The 15,015-nt window shown below is 43.7% G+C and overlaps 2 protein-coding genes across 3 annotated transcripts in view; one reads left to right on the plus strand and one right to left on the minus strand.

The window, feature by feature from the left end:
- asic1b (acid-sensing (proton-gated) ion channel 1b) overlaps positions 1-15,015 on the minus strand; it is a 256,548-nt gene that overhangs the window by 229,491 nt on the left and 12,042 nt on the right. The gene's annotated exons all lie outside the window — the stretch shown is intronic.
- On the plus strand, positions 1,636-4,573 carry LOC141771325 (elastase-1-like). The gene is made up of 8 exons (XM_074641455.1): positions 1,636-1,702; positions 1,983-2,080; positions 2,168-2,268; positions 2,682-2,807; positions 3,045-3,181; positions 3,268-3,410; positions 4,146-4,295; positions 4,434-4,573. Exons 1-8 carry the CDS (start codon positions 1,663-1,665, stop codon positions 4,443-4,445), a joined length of 807 nt encoding a protein of 268 aa, XP_074497556.1. The 5' UTR covers positions 1,636-1,662; the 3' UTR covers positions 4,446-4,573.

The raw sequence follows: 15,015 nt of genomic DNA on the forward strand, positions 1-15,015 counted from the left end.
AAATCAGATGGCATGGTGGAGCGTCATAACAGAACTCTGATCGATCAGCTGGCTAAGATGTTGCTTACTCATGGGGGTGAGTGGGACACGTATGTGAAGCAAGTCGCTTTTGCATACAACACCTCCAAGCATTCCAGTACACGGTTCACCCCCTTCTACCTCATGCATGGGCGCGAGGCCCGGGTTCCTGCTGACGTGTGTGTGCCCCTTGGCATTCTGGACTACCGGGGCCCTTGATCGCCACCAGAGTATGTGTTGTCCATGGCGGAGCGGCTGGAGTCAGCATTCAGCATGGCTAGGCTCAACGTGGCAGAAGCTCATGAGAGACAGAAACTGTATTATGATGAGCGTAGCTGCCACCGTGCCTACAGCGTGGGTGCGCTGGTATGGCTAAATAACCCCACTGAGAGCCGTACCAAGCTGGTGCCACACTGGAAGGGCCCCTATCGGGTGGTGCAGGTGCTGGCTTCTGGAGGGGAAGCTGCACTGACATACCGCATCATCAACCCCCTGGACTCATTGGAACGAGCCCATGTTGTTCACCATGACGGACTCAAACCTTACACTCTGCCATTACCGACACAGACTGTTCCTGCTACTCCTCCTCCCTTCACCTGCCCTCCCACCTTGGGGACTTTGCCAGCCTCCCAGCTTCCTGTTGGGGAGGGTCAGTTTCAGACTGGAGGATTAGATTATGGACTTGGGGGGGACTCAGTGGGGTCTGAACCCACTCAGTCTCGCGGGGGGAGAGTGGTGCGACCCCCTTCACACCTTAAAGACTTTGACAGGTTCTGAGTTTTATATGTTGTAGCCTTGTTGCACTTTAATGTTTGCCGGAGTTAAGCACTGTTTTATAGGAGGTATTGTTTACACAGATCACGGAATAAACTGTTGATTATTGTTATTTGGGTTAAGAAACAGGGACGTTTCCAGTTGAGGGGAGGAGATGTGTAACAGACTCTCCTACCCTTGTTCATGGGTTAAAACTGTATTTTGGCGAAGAAGATGTTTGGTCCTTTTCTGTTGCCGTAGGGCAGGAAGACGAGTGGGGAGAGCTTCCGCTACGGGTCTGGTGTTGTGTGGCAGGAGAATAAAATAAAGCTGGCGGGAGTTGCTGCTCACTGCTCATTCACCACGGCGTTTGTTATTTTTATATTATATCAGTTAGACGAACCCAAGGCACACGGCTACATTGGGAACTTTGGATGAGAATAAAAAGGTAAAAAATCATGTTTGACTTCATATCAGATGGTTGACGGAGCCATAAGGTCAGCCAGTCATCATTACACTTCTCCCCTTCAGGACACATTTCTGACAAAAATATGTTTTTTCTGCCCATAAACAGTGTCAAAAAAAGATGTTGTGGACTTTATCAAACACGATAAACACATAAATACCCTTCTAAATCCTTTTAATCACTATGACTAATGTCCTACAGTGATATAGGCTACGTGTCGTTCTTCTCTACGGGTCAATTCAGGACGTGTGTGGTAACCGACCTTGATAAACAGCGTGTGAGACAAACCACAGCTGCATACCTGGCTTTTGTCAAAGGGGAAAGAACCGCCACACTTTTCCGGGCCGACTGAAGGTCGAGTCGAGGTATAAAAGAAGGAGAGAAGCCCTCGCTCCTTTGCAGAAAGCTTGTGACACACTACAGACATGCTTAGACTTCTGGTGTTGACAAGTTTCACAGCCCTGGGTGAGAAAATGACAGCACACACCGACTGTGCTGTATAACCATTCATTATTGATCTCCTTCTGTCTCGATCGCTCTCTTGCTCGATCAGTCAGTCACTCTCTCCGTCATCCAGTCAGTCACTCGTTTTTAGTTTAGTCAACACGCAGGAGCTCCACATAATCTGCCCTACCAGCACTCTTGCTGCCCTCATTTCCTGTTTCTGGAGGTGGAAAGCAAACTGTATTATTGTTGGAAACCATGTATAACTCATTCTCTCTGTTTTTTTTATGTTTTTAACCAGTGCTGGCTGAACTGGAGCCCCAGCCCAGGTACCTGGAGGACATTACTGAAAGAGTCGTGGGAGGTACCGTGGCCAGACCCAACTCCTGGCCCTGGCAGGTAATCTACCAATACAGAGCCACCATATCAGATTAAAAAAATCACACTTATTAATGTTTTGACACTGACATAGCTTCTTCTCCTTAGGTCTCTCTTCAGTACCAATCTGGCAGCAGGTACATCCACCATTGCGGAGGAACCCTGATCAAGGAAGGCTGGGTTATGACTGCTGCTCACTGTGTGGACCGGTAACCTAATGATTAACTCACGCATACACTCTGTATTCTTTGGCTGTATGAGTTTTAGGTGCATTTGTGCACATTTTTGTGATTACTTTGACTTGAATATCCATAACCTGCTCTTATCACAGAAAAATGTCACCAGCACGAGGACACATCTCACAGCCTCATTTATAACTGTCACATACCAACGGGATTCATTTATTTTATTAGAAAGAAAGAAAGGAAAGTCTCCAAACAAAGGAATAAAAGAAAAAATAAACAAAACCAGGAGTCATTTAATGGCATATTGTGAGCTTTACTTTTTAGTTTACTGTAATAAGAATCCATGCTGATTTGCAATTAGTCATTTGAGTCACAACTAGAATTGATTAACAGTATTGTGTTTCGGTTTGCTTCTTTTTTTAAAAAAAATATTACAGCTCTAGGACGTGGCGCGTCGTTCTCGGTGAACATGACCTCTACAACGACAGTTACAATGAGCAATTAATAACTGTCAGCGACGTTTTCATCCATAACGGATGGGACTCCAACAGACCTAGTAATGGGTAAGAATTGTATTTTCCTCTATTTGCATGTTTTTGTTGATTTTATCTGTTATTTTCAAAAGTTTTCATATAAGTAAGTTAAAATGTCCATCTCTCAAATATCTTTGGTCAAACCTGTAAATTCTAAGCTAGTAAGAAGTGGTGGTCAAACCCACCGACGAAATGTCCTCCTCAGCAGTGTGGCATCTTTACAAAGTTATTATTGCCTCCTGTTTGATCCATGGATCTCCACCTCAGGTTCGACATTGCCCTGCTGCGTTTGTCTTCCCCTGCCACCCTGGACTATTACGTCCAGCTGGGCTCTCTGCCTCACACCGGACAGATTCTGCCCCACAACAACATCTGCTACATCACCGGATGGGGATACACTTCCAGTGAGTTCATCACACGATCCCGTCAGTTTTCAGTGTTTGTCTGTAAAACTAAATGCATCTTACCTTTCCAATTTCACCTTGTCCAGCCGGTGGCAGCCTGTCCGCCCAGCTGATGGAGGCCTACCTTCCTCTGGTCGACTACAAGATCTGCAGCAGACATGACTGGTGGGGCAGCTTCGTCAAAACCACCATGGTGTGCGGCGGTGGTGGTTACGATGGCGGATGCAATGTGAGTCTCCCCCTAAGTGAAAAAAGAAATTTGCAAAGGTTGTACACTCAGTAATTCAAAATATATAACGTCTTATTATAGAGGACTATAGAGGAGAAAAAAATCCTGCACAATTTAAAGCTTCAGGAGGTATAATATTTTTGGCATCATTGGGCAAAAATCTCAATAATCTTTCAGCATATTGTAATTCAGGTGTTCTGAGGAGACTTTGGCCAATTACAGGTAATTTCAGAGAGAGAGCGTTCCTATTGGCTGTACTCCAGCTGGTGGGCGGTGCTTGGTATTTCCTCAACTGATCTCAACATGGCTGCCGAGTCACAAACTTTCTCATTTTACAGCTAAACAGTAGACTATAAAATGTTTCTAAAACATTTGAGGAGAGAAATAGGCATGCGATGCCTAGTTTGACCGTTTGATCATTGTTTCCGAGTAATTGACAGCTGCTCAGAGACGGCAAGGTTCCAGCTCAGCTCTGATTAGTTGTTTTCCTCCAGTCTGTGAAATTTTCACAGAGGAACATGATTTTTTTCAGATTACCTGTTTCATGCACTATTGTCAGGATATAGTGATCGTTTTATAAAAAATAACTTTTTTTTAAATCGTATTGCTCCATTTCTTCCCACTGCTGCTTTAACCCTTCAAAAAAGTAACTAACTATGGTGTTATTTATATTTTATATCCACCACTGAATGTCCACAAGACTGAAGATGCTCTCTTTAATCTCTTTCCTCTCAGGGTGACTCTGGCGGCCCTCTGAACTGCCTTGTTAATGGAAAATACTACGTCCACGGTATTACCAGCTTTGTGTCTGATAAGGGATGCAACGCGTACAAACAGCCCACCATCTTCACCCGTGTCTCCGCCTACATCGACTGGATAAACTCTGTCAGTATTGGGATATGTATATCTATCATATATAATAGAATAAGCTAAAAATAACTCATCAGTGTAGAAATGCTTGTTTAGATATGGGTTTTAGTTGCATTTGATGTGTAATCATTATCTGCTTCTCCTCTTTTCCAGTACATCATGTAAACAGACGAGTCATCCGTGTTGCGGCACATGAAGACAGAGCAAGCATTGGACCATGTTTTCATCTACTGTGATTCCTTCTGTCTCATTCTACAAAAAATAAACGAAATTAAACGCATCAGAACATTTAACCAACCACAGTCATTTGTGTCACTTTGAAGGTTACATTACTTTCGTTGTCAAACTATCCTACCCTGCAACAAAACATGTATAAAGAACACCTAAACATACAAATTCAAATTAAAGTGTTGCCACAGACTGTGAAAGTAAATAGTCAGCACTGTAGGTCCTTAGAAACACTTTTTTTTGTTCCAGTTAATCCACTGTGATGTGGCAACACGCCGTCACACGCTAACACGAACTGTGATAAAGTCTGAGACGGACTACAGGTGCCTTTCTGACCGCTGCCAAGCTCAGCGGAGGCTGCACATCAAACAAAGGTCAGCTCAGGGTATAAAAGAAGGAGACGTGCATTTAGACATGTGGAGACGCTGCAGACATGCTCGTGTTTCTGCTGTTCACCACTCTCACAGCCACAGGTAACAACTATCAAGGCTGTGCTATAAATACTATACTGCTGAAAAATGCAATCTTTCTCTCTTAAAAAACTTGGAAAATAAGTACACTCTAAAAAAAAATCCACTGGTTCAACTTAAAAAAAATGAAGGTAACAAATTGCATGGATGTTTTTAAGTAGTTCCAACTATGGCATTATTGAGTAAATCCTGAGTCTGTTGTAGTCTGACTAACCCAATTGATTAAGTTCAACCAACTTGATTTGCTTAGACCTCTAAAGGCTTAATTAAATTTAACCAACTTAATCTTAATCCAAACATTGTGTTGATATTAAATTGTCAAATTACTTTATTTAAGCTACTCTTATTTGAACTCCATCATACTCAAAAACATCCATGCAAATTGTTACCTTAATTTATTTGAGTATTAGTAAATCATTTCGCTTAACTCAAAATAAATAACAAATTTCAGTTCCAGTTTTTATGATCAAACAGTTTATTTTAGACATTTAAACACTTTGTCCAACTAGCTTCTTTTAACCATGAACATTTTTTATACCATGGTGTGTGCACAAAACCATGTCCAATGTTCCTCATTTCTAATGAGATCAGGACAGTAACCAAAACTTTCACCAGGAAACAATCGGTCTAACGATATCATGAAATGTATCCAGCAGCTCTTCACTCACAACTTTGTACTTCAAAAATAGAAATAACACAAACATCAGAACTGAATTAAACAACATACACTCAATTACCAGTTTATTGGATACACCTGGCTTAAACTAATGCAGTTTATAACAGCAGTCCTCCAATAAATCCTCCTGATTTTAATGTTGTGTCGATGCCATTTATCTCAGTGAGGGTAGACTGATTATAAGAAACACCTCAGTATAACACAATATTAGTTCAACATCACAAACATCCTCCAAAATGTTCATAAAGTGTTATCAGCACCACACTAAAACTGCATTACTTTTAGCTATAGCTATGTAGACCCAATAAACTGGCAACTTAGCGTCAACAAATATCCAGCGTGAATATCCAGTGTCCACATAATGTCTTTCAAACAAACTGCCACTGTAGACAATGATGATGTAATCACTGCACAGGAAATAAGTGCAAACATATTTCCCCAATCATCCCAGTACAAATCAACTATGAGAACACTTGTTTTTTTGGGGGTCCTAACATGTCTTTATTACACGGCTGTGTTGAATACTCGATTCTGAATACGCGTTCTGGGTGTCTGTAATTTCTTTATAGCAGACCGTTGCTATGTATAGCAGACAGTTTGTGTTAAAATATTGATTTCTTCAGAAAGTAGCTGTGTAATAAGCGGGATAATGTACAGCTAGCGGGTCACTGTTGTGAAAGAATCCCCTTCAGGGTGCTTCACGTCGGGGTGCAGTATCGCCCTGTCAGGGATTCTTTCACAGCAATGACCGGCTCGCTGTACATTATCCCTTATATAATAAACATTCTTACAAATTACAGAGGCAGTTTGGACCTTGAACGTGATATGCTGATGTAGGCAAGCTGTATGTTAACAAAAGTTTAAATACATAACTTACAATTTCCTGCTGAATTTGAGAACTGCTGTCTGCTTTTTGACATTTTTAGGACAGCAGTTTATTTTTTAGCGACATTTATTTCAGGCTGGCTTTCAGTCCATCTAGTTCGAGAAGTATCTTTTGAAATACCTCAAAAGTTTTCATCAGTTGTTTTGGGTAGCTGAGGTTGAGCGCGTATATCAGCCCCATCAACAAGGCACAGGCTCTTGGCACATCCAGGTTTTCCAGGACTTCTGTTCCCTCGATCACTATCCTTGCACTGGCTGGATCAGTCATTATGGCACCCCTGGTGACGACAATCTTCATCACTTCATCAGTATCCTGCACTTCACCATCCTGGAATAAGTAGATCAGAATAAACATTCATTCATCAAACATTCAACAACTCATCACATGTAAAAACAGTATATAAACTGTATATAAAGATGCATATACTGTCTATGGTGTTGTAAATTACGTTTTCAGGTTTGGGATTTTTTTTCTGTTAATTTTCAGATACATTTTCAACATACATGAATATAACCATAATTTAAAAAAAGTAGTTTGAGTGTAACACAGAGTACAGTGTGTCAGAGCTTAAGCATCTGATTTACCTACCAAGTGTTCTTTGAAGAGATCCTCCTCCTTTTCTCGGAGACACACCACCAGACAATGGATAGCGACCTCTCTCCTCTTTTCCACTGAATCATCCTGTGAAGGAGAAAAAAAAAAATCTTAAAACTGCTCCTCCATAAGGATGTGTTTTTAATGATTACATCACTGGGAAAGAAGACTGAAGGGTGAGGTTTATGAGGCCTTTGTAACTCAATTAGTTTGTATTTCAATTATGCATTACAAAAGTAAAAATACAAAATAGATGATTTCTTTAATCTGTGTTAGAAAACAGTTTATTAACACATCTAGGAGACACTGAGCAAGATTAGTATTCATTTGAAATTGTATTTTTTACTATTTGGCAAATTTAAAGAGTAATTAAAACCTCAAACCACTTTTTTCAGCTTAAAACCAATGCGTGTGTGTGTGTGTATTTAGTAGTGCCGTTGATGGATTCAGGTCCAAATCTTGACATGTTAGTGCAAAGTATTTGAATTCTACATATTGTGTTATAATTATGCATAGTTACTGCCCTATACTGGTTGAAACCCAGCTATTGCAATTGAATTTTGCTATTGGTTGCTCCGGTTGGCAGGTGACGTATATGGTGGCAGCTTTCGTCACCAACCAACATTCATACATACCTCTAGCAGCATGTTCCTTATCCGCTGGATCTTCATTTTTGCAGCCCCCCCCTGTTGACGAGGCCAAGGTCATAATTTTGGGGGAGTACTGGTCCAGTTTTGCCATGAACGTTGTTTCCAGGTTAACAGTGGTGATCCTTCTGAATTCTTCGTTTATCTGTTTAAAATAAGGCACAAATAAAAAGGCATAGTTTGTTGATGTAGACCAGGGGTGCCCAATACGTCGATCGCGATCTACCGGTCGATCGCGAAGGTAGTGTGGGTAGATCGCATGGCATTTTAAAAAAAAAAAAATTTTTTTTTTTTTTTTTTTAAATAGACGTCAGCCAACAAATTGCAACACTGTTTCACCTGAACTCATCTGGAATGGAGGATGAGATTTTGACACTACAAGCTGACATTCAGTCCAGGGCTCATGGACAGTTCTGGAACTTACTCACAGAGGAAAAGTACCTCAACATGAGGAAATGTGCTACCTCCTTGACTGCATTATTCGGCTCCACTTATTTATGCGAGTCAGCCTTTTCCCACATGAAGATTATTAAGTCCAAATACCGTTCCACCTTGACTGATGATCATTTGGAAGTGTGCTTGAGGCTGGCTATCAGCAGCTACTGTCCGGACTATGCATCCCTGGCTGATTCCATTCAGTGCAAGTCATCAGAGTAAGGTAATGACAAAAAATGTACAGTTATATTGTACAATATGGGTTCATGCAGTTATGCAAGGTACACCAACATATATTGTACATATAAAGAATACTCAATATATTTATAAATAAATATATGTTTTGCATTTTTATAGTAGGTAGATCATTTTGACTTGGTCATTTTATAAGTAGCTCGCATGCTGAAAAAGTGTGTGCACCCCTGATGTAGACGCTTGCATACAAGTCATACTGCAAGTCAAAGTCAAGTCAAATACATGACAAATTGTAATGACTACTTTGCCCTCTAGGGTAAATAAATGTAGTGCTTCTGGGTCACCACACGCTTCCCTGCAACAGCATATGCTGCCATTGGGAAGATGTCAGACAACTCGCTTGGCTCAATAACTTTAACACTTCTTGTGTTTTCAAGCTCATAGCTTCTAAGGTGTTCAGTATACCATGCATTTTAACATTTCACAATTAACCCAACCTGTAAACTGTCAGCTTTGAGACTTCACTCTTACATAATCTCCAGCATCTGTAACAATAGAAAGAAAAAAAAACTTACCTGTGGACCTGGCCAGGTGCTGCTCTCCCCTGCAGGTACTTTGTGGGACTGCTCCTCCAGATGCAGCAGGATGTTCTCAGGCTTGGATGATTTTACACTGACTAAGTGTGAAGGTAGTCCAGGCCCTGCAGAAACTAGAGAAAACACAAAACAGTTATTTCCTTTCATACAGCCATTACTAAATGTTTTATGACCTGTCACTCCATCAGGGTAAACTGGTGGATCAAAGAGATGAGGATTGCAGGGTTTAACACTAACTCAGTTGCGTCCTCTACTAGTCTCTCACACATTTTACCAAATCAGAATAACAATGTTTTTAAGAATAACTTCCTTTATGTTCAAATCAACATTTTGTAATATATATTATTTAATTTTTTTCAGAACCTACAAATAACATTTAAAAGTGTGACTCAATCCATAAATTAAATAAACTACTGTATATACATTTAATAGTTAAACATGTTGAGAAATAGGCCTATGCTTATCCTCTTTCTTTCTGAGGTTTTACATTTTCCTTTCACTCATTGGGACTATGAACAAAACAGGATCTCCTCTTTCAACACTCACATTTCAAACACTTCTGTACACTGAACACTTTCCCAAAGCAACGCCAACACACCGTCCAGTTATCTCGCACGCTAATCCGCTTGTTGTGTTAACCTCAGCACATGCTGCTAACTAGGGATGTTACGTGCTGTGCTGAGGCTTCGGAGCGCGTGTCGAGTAATCCAGGAACTTTTCCGCGATGCGCGTATCGAGGCTTGCAGCGTTTTAGACCAATTACGTTATTGATGACGTCCAAAGCCTCGCTGCCCAACCATACCGCTGACTGGTTCAGGAAGTGGTTCAGATCTTCACTGGTTGAACCAAAGCCACTTTCCAGAAGTGACACAGAACACTAACATTACTCCTCCTGGCATTATTATATTATATTACACTACAATACAATTATTGGCCAGAGGATTGGTTTACACACATAAGATGCATTGCTCACAAAACAATTATAGTTTATTATACATGTATGTTATATACTCATAATATACTTCCTAGAAAATACATTAGATTATATACTGGAAAAACAAAGTTCGTAAACTTGTGTTTGGTGGATTATTTCTCTGTTGTTACAATGCTAATTGGCATTGTATTTTACATCGTTGGAAAGCCTGTTTATTTACCTTCACAATGATGTCCAACTTGTAAGGATCATGCATTTGTGGGAATAGCAGCACAGCTGATTATGTGGGTAGGGCCCAAGAAAAATTTGCCAAAATGCTCCATCAATGGTAAACAGTGTATTCTCCTATTGGTATTGGCCCATTTGCGCTGGTATCGACAACACAGACAATGGAACCTGAACATGTGGGGGAATGTCATGTTCTGTGATGAGTCCAGGTTCTGTCTGCCAAAGTTGGATGGCAGGGTCAAAGTATGGAGACGACATGGAGAACGCTATGCTGATTGTTGCACCAATGGAGTAACAGCTTTTGGTGGGGGCAGGGTCATGGTGTGGGGCGGCATCTCCCTCACTGGCAAAACAAGGCTTGTCATCATTGAAGGCCATCTCAATGCAGTGAGATATCGGGATGAGATTCTGCAACCAGTGGCGATCCCATATCTCCACAATCTGGCACCTAACTTCATCCTCCAAGATGACAACGCTCGCCCCCACAGAGCCAGGGTTATCACAGACTACCTCCACAATGTGGGAGTAGAGAGAATGGAACGGCCTGCCAAGAGTCCACACCTCAACCCAATTCAACACTTGTGGGATCAGCTTGGGCGTGCTGTACGTGTTAGAGTGACCGACACAACCTCGTTGGCTGACCTGCAACGAATCCTGGTTGAGGAATGGAACGCCATCCCACAGCAACGTGTGACCAGGTTGGTGACCAGCATGAGTGAGGAGGTGCCAGGCTGTTGTGGCTGCGTATGGATCTTCCACCGCTACTGAGGCTCCTGACGGTGTATTAAATGAATAAAGTGTAAAATTGCCAATATGTCTTGTTTGTTCCTTGTTACTGATAGAGAGTTCAATCATCCAATCCACCAAACAACTCAAAACAAGAGTCAGTACCAACAGGAGAATACACTGTTTACCATTGACGGAGCATTTTGGCAAATTTTTCTTGGGCGCTACCCACATAATCAGCTGTGCTGCTCATCCCACAAATGCATGATCCTTACAAGTTGGACATCATTGCGAAGGTAGATAAACAGGCTTTCCAACAATGTAAAATACAATGCCAATTAGCATTGTAACAACAGAGAAATAATCGACCAAACACAAGTTTCCGAACTTTGTTTTTCCAGTTTATATTATATAGATATAAATGGATTACATGGTAATATATATTTTTTTCATTGTGTATAGTCATACCCAACAGCCTTCACTGGCACAAAGTACAGTATATCACAGATCACATGGTTAAGATCATATCTGCCTGTTTTACACTCTTTGACCACCAGGTCGTTTCGTGTGCACATGAAGCCTCGAGAAATGAACCCTTTAACGAACCAATTTGCTGGAAAGCTTCAATGCTTCATGAAGCTTCAGCTCGCCACTATTAGTAAGTCTTACTACTTACTGCCTTCTTTCTGATCCCACTCCGTGCTGAAATGCCTCACAGGTGCACCAAGTTAATCATCCTGATGAAAACTCCTGTGGTGCATGCTCGTGAACGTGCGGTACACGTACGTGTCCCGGTATGAGGGTTTGAAAATATGGTAACCCATATTAAACAGTGACTCTCTTGACCACCGCTGAATTGTGCTAATGTCAAGTCCTGCTTATATGGCGTTTCCACAACGCGGTGTCTACTTCCCAGACACCATTACTGCATTTTTTAGCTGCAGCTCAATTAACCAAAATAGATTTTAAACTGAAGTATACAGAGTAAAATGTCAAACAACCCACCCATGGAGCTGCTGACCAAACCTTTATCAACCCAGTGCCAACTTTAAATTAGAACAAAAGTAAACACATCCATTTACCTTTGCAGTGTTACAACTAACAATGTACAAGTTCACAAGACACTGTTGGCTAACGTTAGCTAACAGGACTTTGTTCTTCCCTTTAGTGCAGCATGAAAATGACTATCCTACAATGTGAGCTGATGCAGTAAGCAGCTGTTGTGAATGAAACAAAGCAAAATGAATTACTTACCAAGTAACTTGACTGATATTCAGGTAAAACTCCTGTTGTTCCCCCTCATTGAGACTGACTTATTTTATTAAGTCTTCAACTGACCAAAACACGTACATGTAACAAACTTAATTTTTTTTGCTGAAAGACCATATTGGTGTAACAGACTCTCCTACCCTTGTTCATGGGTTAAAACTGTATTTTGGCGAAGAACATGTTTGGTCCTTTTCTGTTGCCTTAGGGCAGGAAGACGAGTGGGGGGAGCTTCAGCTACGGGTCTGTTGTTGTGTGGCAGGAGAATAAAATAAAGCTGGCGGGAGTTGCTGCTCATTGCTCATTCACCACGGCGTTTGTTATTTTTGTATTATCTCAGTTAGACGAACCCAAAGCACACGGCTACATTGGTGGCAGTGGTGGTCTTTTGATTTTTTGACGAGCTGTAGTAGTTTCTGACATGTGGTGTGGAGACGAAGATCCTTTAAAACCCAGCGAAGTTTGCCTGGCAGGGAAGTTCGAGCCGACCTGCCCGCTCCTTTTGCTGGTGACGGGAGCCAGAGTTTCCTCGGCTGGGTCAGACAGTTGGAGGTGACTGTCGGCGCGACGTCGGACGGCGGCGACTGTAGTGATGAGCTGGTGAGGATTCTTCCTACTCGCCTCAGCAAGTCAGCTTTTCTGCTGCGGGACAGCCTTCCCGCGGCAGTCAAAAATAATTATGCTGCTGTTAAAGAGAAGCTCGGAGCAGCGTTTGGACAGAGACAATTCATGGACCGCTTCAGAGCCAGCCTCTCTGCTCGTGTGCGCTCCCCAGGAGAGAGTTTGGAGGTGTACGCCGCTGACGTGAGCCGGCTGGTGGCGGAGGCGTTCCCAGACTACGGAGATGTCGTGCAGAGGGAGGAGAAGTTTCGGCGCTTTCTCACCGGCTTGGACCCAGTGTTGAGAGCCAAGTGCCTGGAGCAGGGTGCCACTGACCTGGACGAGGCATTGACTGTTGCTGAGCGCTGTGAGAATGCCAGGGCGGTCCTGCAGAGAGACTGTGTGAGCACATTCGCAGGTGCTTCCCTGGGGGAGAATACAGCCGTGCAGTCCGTGTCTGCTACTGATGGCCTTCAGAGGGCCATTGGTAAATTAACTGAGGACATGTATGCTATGAGAATGGACATGAAAGAGATATATAATGAGAATCAGAGGCTTAGGGCCAAGAACACTGACAGGACGGAGTGTGGATTCCGCTCACCCTCAGGGGGACGCTGTGGCTGTACCTGTGGGGAGTTTGGATGTCAGTCGAGGGGGTCTTATGATGGATACCAGGGCCGCTCTCCAGATCGTGGGCTGTTTCCGATGAGAGGGCCTCACCTGCCTCATGACCACTCCCTGGACAAGGGCAGGTCTCCCGCAAATAAGCCGCCTGGGCGCAGGAGCCCTAGCCCTGGGTGGCGGTCCCAGCGTGAGGAGGAGCCAGGGAAGTGCGGTGTGCGTTTCCTGCCACAGCAGCCGAATGCTGACAGCGGTCATCTGGGTAACGGTCAGTAGCTGGTGTCGAGGCCCAGACATCAGCCTTCCTGACTCAGGGCCCCTTGCAACACGACATGACTAATGACACTGCTAATGTGGACTGTGATGACCGTCCCACATCTTACGTTAGAGGTGTCTCCAGAGTGGACTCAGTCCCTGCCCTGCAGAACCGGCCCCTGAAAAAGAACTATGTTGACTCTCGGGCCGTTAATGCACAAATGTTGGATACACTGGGCACAATTGAGGTTACTTTCCGATTGGGCCCCACCTGCTGGCAGCGCACTTTCTATGTGTTGAGGAAATCCACTCAAAGTGTTCTGCTCGGTCTGGACTTTCTGACCAAGAACCATGCACTGCTAGACTTGGGGCAGGGAGTGTTGCAATTATGGGATGTCGCTGTGCCCTACTGCGGGGTGGGGAGATGATTCCTGTGTGCTGTAACGTGTCCCTTGCTGATGTTATGACCATTCCCCCCCTGAGTGAGGTCCAAGTGCCAGTGACTGTTTGTTCCCCTGGTGGTGTTAGCTTGCCTGCCAAAGACTTTGAGGGGTATCTGGAACCCAATTTTCCGGAGACGACGGGTCTCACACTGTGAGTAGTGTGAAAAATGGGGTCACATTAGCCCACATCCTCAATCCATCAGGCAGGACTGTCGAGCTCAAACGGGTGCTTATCTCCGCTCCGGTGGTGATGCTGCCAAATTTTGCACTCCCATTTAAAATCTGCAGTGACGCTTCCAAAGATACAGTGGGAGCGGTGCTGGCACAGGAAGTTTAGGGGCTCGAGAGGGTGGTGGCCTACGCCAGCCAGGCTCTCTCCCTCACACAAAAGCGGTGGTCCACGTTCGATCGGGAACTGTGGGCAGTCGTATGGGCAGTACGTCAATTCAAACACTATGTGGGACTGTCTACTTTCTCAATCATAACTGACCATCGTCCTCTGCTGGGCCTCAGGCGCATGGCTATGGACCATGACCCCACGGGACGGAGGAGTAGATGGATTTTGGAGTTGGACCCGTTGGACTGGGTCATGATTCACAAGGACGGTTCCCGTCATAACAATGCCGATGCACTGTCACGCCGGCCTGTTTCCCTTCCCCCTGTTGACCCGGACACTTCAGCTGGGGGGCTCACCATTACCTCTGTGGAGGAACCAAACTGCTCCTCAACTCCAGACACGACACACATGAACCCGGAGCCTACCTATTCTCTCTCCATCAGGGACTCGGAGCTGCTGCCCTTGCAGCGCGAGGACACGGACATTAGCACAGTGTTGGCTTGGTTGGAGCAGGGCACAACGAGACCGCCTCACAGGCTCCTCAGGGGGTCCTCTGCTGAGCTGAGGAAACTACGGACTGAGTTTAACCGTCTGTCAC

Source organism: Sebastes fasciatus, chromosome 1 (genome assembly GCF_043250625.1).
Source record: "Sebastes fasciatus isolate fSebFas1 chromosome 1, fSebFas1.pri, whole genome shotgun sequence".
NCBI lineage: Eukaryota > Metazoa > Chordata > Actinopteri > Perciformes > Sebastidae > Sebastes > Sebastes fasciatus.

Bases quoted from the DNA above. Each gene is read 5' to 3' on its own strand.
- LOC141771325 (XM_074641455.1), top strand. From the start codon at position 1,663: ATGCTTAGACTTCTGGTGTTGACAAGTTTCACAGCCCTGG. The intron at 3,182-3,267 runs GTGAGTTCATCA...CACCTTGTCCAG, and splicing joins CGGATGGGGATACACTTCCA to CCGGTGGCAGCCTGTCCGCC. The intron at 3,411-4,145 runs GTGAGTCTCCCC...CTTTCCTCTCAG, and splicing joins GTTACGATGGCGGATGCAAT to GGTGACTCTGGCGGCCCTCT.